The sequence below is a fragment of the Elephantulus edwardii genome, unplaced genomic scaffold, assembly GCF_000299155.1.
Source record: "Elephantulus edwardii isolate Elephantulus edwardi_28Jun2011 unplaced genomic scaffold, EleEdw1.0 scaffold00003, whole genome shotgun sequence".
Taxonomy (NCBI): Eukaryota; Metazoa; Chordata; class Mammalia; order Macroscelidea; family Macroscelididae; genus Elephantulus; species Elephantulus edwardii.
The window spans coordinates 27,266,223-27,273,872 of record NW_006399753.1 but is presented as its reverse complement, the minus strand read 5'-3'; the positions used below and the strand labels follow the sequence as shown (position 1 = coordinate 27,273,872).

The window sequence follows — 7,650 nt, the reverse complement described above, 5'->3', positions numbered from 1 at the left end:
TCAGCTAAGATTTATACATTGCTGTGGAGCGACATCCACTTCCTCAATAACATACCTCTGGAGACTAGGAACTTTGATAAATGTCGATAGTTGCAAGAGGGGCTTTAGGCCTTTTGTTCGTAGGGTCACTATGAGTCATGCTCAACTCAAAGGCAGTCAACAACTACAACATGATTACAAAGAGTTTTTTCCATTTTTAAAATTTCTATCTTTCGCTTTGACAAGCACTGTGGCAATTGGACAATTAAGACTTTCAAGGGGGGAAACAAGAAGAACGAACTGGGGAGGAGGGTAGAGAAAATAGTGCAACAATGAATGAATGGAAACCCAAAACTCTGTAAATGTTCATTAAAATTAATAAAATTTAATAAAAAAATAAAAAATTATCATTCAGTTTTATATAATTATTCATAAACATTGTTTAATTTATGTGCATTTTACTTATGTACATTGTCTTTTTTATCATTACTATCGACCTGTAACTTTTCTCTCCCACTCTTGCATCGAGTTCCCATTGCACCTTACCTGTTTCTTCCCTTCCTCCCCAGCAGTGTCTGTTGTCCTAGTGACTTCTTCCTTCTTCCACCCTCCTACTCCCCTTTCCCCAATGAACAATTTTCTCTGTCTCTGACTCTGTCTTTCTCTCTCTGTGTGAAACTTGTTCTTATTTGCTGATTACAATAGCCATGTTGTCTTTGTCTCAGTCTTTTCCAGATTGATCCTTTCTTGACTTTAGTCCACGTAGTGTTGTCTACATTTCCATTTCTGTTCTCCCTTCCCCTGACTCCTCAGTTACCTTCCAGTTGCCACAGTAGCGGTCGGTTCTCTGCACTATTTGTCCCTTTGTGACTGAGTTAATTTCATTCAACATGTTGCTATGATTGTTAACAGATTTCACCAGAGCTTCTAGGTCAGGAGCTTCCAGACTAACTAAGGTGAATTGTGTTGTATGTGATTCCCATGAGACAAACCCACAGCAGTGGCAGCTAGCAACAACGTGTCCTGTTTCTTTTTGTATCCTCCCATATTCTGTTCAAGCTGGGGTCTTGCACATGCATGGTGGTTACTGATCAGGTGATTAAATTGTAATCAGTAAATTGTAATTTGTAAGAAATAATTATGACAAATCTAATCATGGACTTAATCTTCCTAGAAATAGGTGACCAGGAACAAGGCTTGGATAAGTGAAAGAGTGTTGGGTTATGAGGCCTTCTAGGGTTGCTGTGTGTTCTCACCCAGGGTGTGTTGAATTCAAGTTGGGCTAGAATTAAGCAAGCGGATCTCAAATTTGTGTATTCATCAGGACTACTGGGGGCTTCTGAAATCAGAGAATACGGGGTCCACCCTGAGGTTTCTGATTGAGTGGCTATGGCATGAGGTCTGAAAAGACACATCTCTAGCCTAGATAGTGATAATGATGCTGATCCAGGCATCACACCTCTGAAAACCAGTGAATTAGACTGTGAAGAGATGACCCAAGCTCCCTGACTCGTTATAGGCCTGAAAATGGTATAGTAGAACTGTCCCTTAGAGTTCCCAAGACGTAGGACTTGACAGAAGAGGAATGCCTTAATCTTTTTTCAGTGGATTGGCTGGTGGATCCAAACCACTGACTTAATGGGTACAACTGAATGTATTAACCATTGTACTACTAGAGCTCCCTGAGAAGAAGTAATTTAAGAGACTTTTCAGAGCAGTAGCCTGACAAAGAAAGGATAAGAGCAGCTTTAGGACTCAGATGAAAGTGAAAACCAGCTGACATAAATAAGTAAGGTGGATGATGGAATGCATGGAATCAACTTAGTCATGCTTTAAGCTAAATTAATCTAGTTTAGCAACCTAAGACCATGTACATATATCTAAGCTAAGTTATATATAGCTTATTTCCTCAAATAGCCTTACACTGCAAGGAAAGTTTGTGCCTATTAGCTGACTGTGCATTTGTCAAGGTAAATGGGGAAGATTTGAAATGGAGAAAGGGCAGACCAAGGAGAAAGGAAAGTCCATATATTGTGGAGAGATGATAAAGGAGAAATCACTCCCCACTTCTCCCACTCAACTAGTGTTAACTCCCAGGTAATTAATGGCAGGAGAATTAGCAAGTGGGTAATATAGGGACATATTTCTCCTTATTGCGACATTAAAATGGAAGCTATCTAAAGTTTAGAACAGATTTCATATGCATCATTGTACTTACATAATTAGATTTCCTCAATTTTAAAACTTAAGTTTGACATCTTAGCATGTTTACCTATTTTTTTCCCCAAGGGAAGTGTAGAAAACAGTAACCATGTAGAACTTTGGATGACATAAATGACTTTATTTGCAGAATTTCATAGACTGAGTTTTCTCAATTCTCACAGGGGAGAGGGGTAGAGAAAAAGAATTGATACTAAAATAAAATGAACTGTGCCTAAAAAATGGATATGCTTCAGTAACCATATAGTCAAATGATTGCCTGTAATTTTTGTTAATTGGAAAATTGGTGAAACCTTCCAAGGGAAAGCGAGGGCTCAGCTCGTGTGTTACAAAACCACGTCAGAATGACTCCAAAAACCTTGGCTACACATTCAGCGGTCAGATATTTCAATGCTCCGTTGCTCCCGTTCCTGTAACAGGTACATGTGACAGCGCTGCAGCTATGAGTGGAATTTTAAAGAGGAAGTTTGAAGAAGTCGACGGCTCCTCACCCTGCTCCTCTGTGCGAGAGTCAGATGATGAAGTTTCCAGCAGTGAAAGTGCTGACAGTGGGGACAGTGTCAATCCATCCACTTCTAATCATTTTACCCGTGAGTATCTGAATTCATACGTGAAGGGTTGTTTGGGTCTTACAGCAGAATCACCATCTTGGTCTTTGTCTTTCTTTTTATTTATTTATTTTTAATGTTCAATGCCGTTTATGCATGGTTTTCCTTTTTGGTTTTGCAGTTGATGAAAGCAAAGCATTATTTACTGAGAAGTGAAATATTTTTGAGGCACTCAACGGATTCTTTTTTCTTGGAATTGCTTATTGTGAATTAATTGATTATGTCAACCAATGGACTCAGTGGAAAAGAACATCCATTGAGACATTTTCTAGTTAAGTAGCCCAGAGTCCATGGGGGCAAGTGGGCAAAGACAGGGATGGGAGTAAATCAAAGATCAAAATGAAATTCATCCTCCCATAGCTAAAGTGGAGTTCTGTGAGAAAAGGCAGAGAGTGTAGGAGGGAAACCTCAACGTTGAGATCAGAAGGAGGGTCTCCGTGTATACATTAAGAAAAGAAAGTGCAAAACCACCCCTCCCCAGTATGCCAATGCGTGCAATCAGTTCTGCTTCCTTTCTATTCTCACATCCTCCAAAGAACTATTAAACCTCACACAGAAACAAAATCATTGCGGTGCAGATTCTTAGCACAAGGCCACCAGAGCTAAGTAGCTAAATAATTTTCTTAAATCCTCTAAATAGGAAGGCTTGAATATCTCTAGAGAGCTGTGTTGGCCTAGTGGACAGAAAGTTACCAAGCGCAGCGTGGGTGATTTTAATCTCAGGCCTGGTTTAAATTGTTTTCCTGTCAAACATTCTTCTATGTGGTATAGCACTGGTCTGTGCATTGCTGTACAGAGGTAACTCTTGGTTGCTGTGATGCTGAACACTGTGACACTGATGTGCTGTATGCAATAATGGTTACCCATGATGGACAGTGTTTGGAGCTTCCTGATTAAAACAAGCTTGGGAGCAGGAGTGGCATCCACTTCCGAAATGACTTGCCTCCAGAAACTCTATAAACAGTGCTCAGGTCTTTTGTTCATAGGGTCACTATGAGTCATCTACGACTTGACGGCACTTAACAACAACAACAATATCATCAAGATATATAATTTGTGTTAGTTTACCATTTTCTAGTTAAGTAGCTGATTGCATTAATGTATGAATCCATATAGTAAAAAGCGATCTGGTGATGTAGTTAAGATGCATCACATTTCATCAAAAGTTAATAGTTGGAACCTGAAAGTTACTCTATGAGGAGAGAGATATAGCAGCCTGCTTCTTTTAAAACGTAGAGTATTGTAAACCTTATGAGACAGATCTACACTGTTCTGTATGTTGGTGCTGGCCTTATGTGCTGTGGAGTCAGAACAGCTCATAGCTGACCCTCCAGTGGGTTTTCAGAGGCTGTAAATCAGATGTGGAGAGATTGCCCATCCTTCTCCCTCAGAGCAGCTGCTGGAACTTTCTATGAACTGCAGTCAAGTCAGTGACAATGCGTTTGGTTGCCTTGGTTCCACAAAGTAGAATTGCTTTTGAAAATTTGACAAGCCCCCCCAAACTAAGGATCCATCAAATGTTTAAGACTTAATGGTGAACACGATAAAACTTTTGAACATGAAATGAAGATATTAAAACCACTGACATTTATAAAGAAGAAATACTAATTAGGAAAAGTAATGTAAGGGCAATTACAATAAATACAGTACTCAAATTAAAAAAATACTCAGAGACAAAGTTAATGGAATCATATTGAACTCTAAAATCAAGATTAGTACATCACTATATAAGTCCAGTTACATCATTATATAACTGCCAAACTACAAGAGTTATGACCCAGGGACATTGACACATACCCTCAGCCTTCACAGCCAGTGTTACTCTTGCATCACCCTTTAGGATTCATTTCTGTCCAGGTGTGTGTTTCTAATGTGAAAAATACTTTGATAATAGATTTTTAAATGCAAAATGTCTGATAGTAAGATAGTTAAGTCAGAAGTACTGTAATTTAGATCTACACCTCATGCCGTATGTACAAATAGACTCCAGATTGATTAAATAGATAATCTTTAAATCAGATTGTAGGAAAATTGCATATTTGTAAGACATTTAGCAAGATAGTTAGCTGAGCCATCAAGCAACAGAAAAATTAATGTAAGGAAACACTGAACAGACTTAATAATATGAAAATGTTAAAATTGTTACAAAGAGTAGTAAAGGAAGTAATCTATAGTGAGAAAAAAATTTAAAGTTCTATTTTCTAAATAAGGCATTAACCCCCCCCCCAAAAAAATCCTTAGGATAAGCAGTAGAATCTACTTGGAAGAGAATTACCATTTTGAAAAAAATAATTTGCAAATGTTCATATTAGTAAAATTCAAACTATAATAGTACTAATACTATTATATTGTAATACTATTATATATATGGTCTTTGCAATCACTTGTTATGCATCAGAGAGCTGTACAATGACTAGGGAGGACAGAAGGAGAATTGACGCCTTTGAGCTGTGGTGCTGGAGAAGAGTATTGAATGTACCATGGACTGCCAAGAAAACAAACAAATTCATCCTAGAGACGGTTAAACCAGGCTACTCATTGGAGTCAAGGATTCTGGGACTTCGTCTGACATACTTTGGACATGTTGCAAGGAGAGACAGGTCTTTGGAGAGGGACATCATGCTGGGTAGAGTAGAGGGACAGCACAGGAGGGGAAGACCCTCTATGAGGTGGATTGATTCAGTGACTGGGGTAATCGGGTTGGGTGTGTCAGAGGCAATGCGATCGGCACAGGATAGAGCAGGGTTTAGCGCTGTTGTACATAGGGTAGCTATGAGTCGCAAGTGCCTCGATGGCACATAACAACAACAACAACAACAATAGTACTAATAAGATAATATACTTTCATTCTTGTGCAATTGGGGTTCCTTTAATCAATAATATAAATGCTAATAACTAAATATTTGTGGAGGTCACAATACAAATCCTAGAAATGTGTGTTGCTATTGGTAGAGAAATTTAAAAAGCTTGTGACCATATGTTTGAGCCATAATATAATATCTGAAGTTCTGTATTTGAGATAATTTATCTGACAGAGATAAAAAACTGGGAGAAAAACGACATAAATGGAAATACTACTGGTTAATATTAACACAAAAACTAGAGCAGAGGGACTGCTTATTTCAAGAGTAGGAAATTTATCCATTAAATCTTATTATTTATTGTCATGATACCCACCTAATCATTGCCGTCAAGTGAGTCCAGCTCAACAGTGACCTTCTATTAGATTTCCAAGCTGTAAATCTTTAGGGGAAAGCTGCCTCATCTTTCTCCCTCAGAAAGGTGGGTAGATTTGAATTGGCAACCTTTAAGTTAGCAGCCCAATGTGTTTTGCACTATTCTACCTTGAAAATGAACCAACTTGACAACACCTAATAACAACAGTAAAATGTATGCATAAGAATAAAATGTGCCTGGATTCCCTGAAAAATTGAATGTGGTTTGGTTTGTTAAGATAATAGAATATGGATGACCTTTTAATATATTTTTAGTTCTGTTTATATGTTTCTACAACAAATTTTAAACTTAACAAGCTTAACTTAAGGTAACAGTATTTTATTTAAATTGTGTTCATGAATGGAAAACACCGTGATACTTAGAACATAGTCAACTAACTAGCAAGAGATTTTGAGTTATTTCCAAGATAGATTATTTTTCCACTGAATAAACTACATAGATATTGTGTTGTCCAAGAAATTATTGAAATGGTTCAGCTGATCTTTGCAAGACAGTGGTAACTGGCAATGATTAATTTACTAACTTGTTAATTTGACTTTGTGTGTAATGAAATTTAGCAGAGATCTTTCCTGATTTAAAAAATAATTAAGTAAGGGTATTTTTTTTTAAAAAGGTTTTTTTAATTGGTTGTTTTGTGTACTATACTCATACTATGTCCAAATGATAATCTAAGTGTGCTCTATTGTATGTAGGGTTTTTGAAGGCCTGTAATTTCAGAAGTGGATGGCAAATCCTTTTTCCTAGTCTGTCTCAATTTTTAAATATATATAATAGCATCTGACAGACAAGCATTCTCCAGAAAAAGAGGAGATGAAAGACATTTACCAGTTAGAAAGACCAATATTCAATGTTACTGCCCACCCAGCTACATGTTTGGTTGGTTTGGGGTTTTGGGGTGGGTTTTTTTGTTTGTTTTTGTTTTGTTTTTTTAAATCCACCCATTCCCTGCTCCACCACCAACCCTTCCTACTTTTGCTTACAACATTCAACACCCTTCTTCCATTGACCAGCCCCTGATGTGATGTCCTACATCTCAAACAACCAGGATTCCTCTGATTCTGACCATATCATGCTGCGGGATCAGTAGCTGGAAAACATGAGCTCGGTGAGAGAAATGAGGCTGGAGATAGAATGATAGAGTTCTGCACATTCAATGATTTATTCATTGCTAATACCTTTCATAAGAAACATAAACGCAGACTATACACATGGATCTCACCTGATGGCATGCATAGGAATCAAATCGATTACATTTGGGGAAAGATTCACTGGAGAAGCTCAATATCAGCAATGAAAACCAGGCTGGGTACTGACTGTGGGACAGACCACCAACTACTCATATGTAAATTCAAGCTAAAATTGAGGAAAATTAAGTCAAGTCCACGGGAACCAAGCTTTGGCCTTAAGTCTGTCCCACTCGAATTTCAAAACCATCTCGGGAACAGGTTTGAAGCCTTGAGCACCAATTGAGCGTAGACCAAATGAGCTCTGGGAGGATATCAAGAAAATAGTCCATGAGGAATGCAAAAGATCATTACAAAGGCTAAAGAAGAAAAAAAGACCAAGATAGATGTCAGATGAGACTCTGAGTATTGCATTAGAGCGC

General features: G+C 37.9%; 1 protein-coding gene across 1 annotated transcript in view; it reads left to right on the top strand.

The window, feature by feature from the left end:
* Nucleotides 1-2,623: 2,623 nt before the first annotated feature.
* The window catches only part of CSRNP3 (cysteine-serine-rich nuclear protein 3), a 102,689-nt gene continuing 97,662 nt past the window's right edge, over nucleotides 2,624-7,650 (top strand). The window contains exon 1 of the mRNA XM_006879339.1: nucleotides 2,624-2,789. Coding sequence (XP_006879401.1) covers nucleotides 2,642-2,789 — 148 coding nt within the window. The 5' untranslated portion in view covers nucleotides 2,624-2,641. The remainder of the gene's footprint in view (nucleotides 2,790-7,650) is intronic.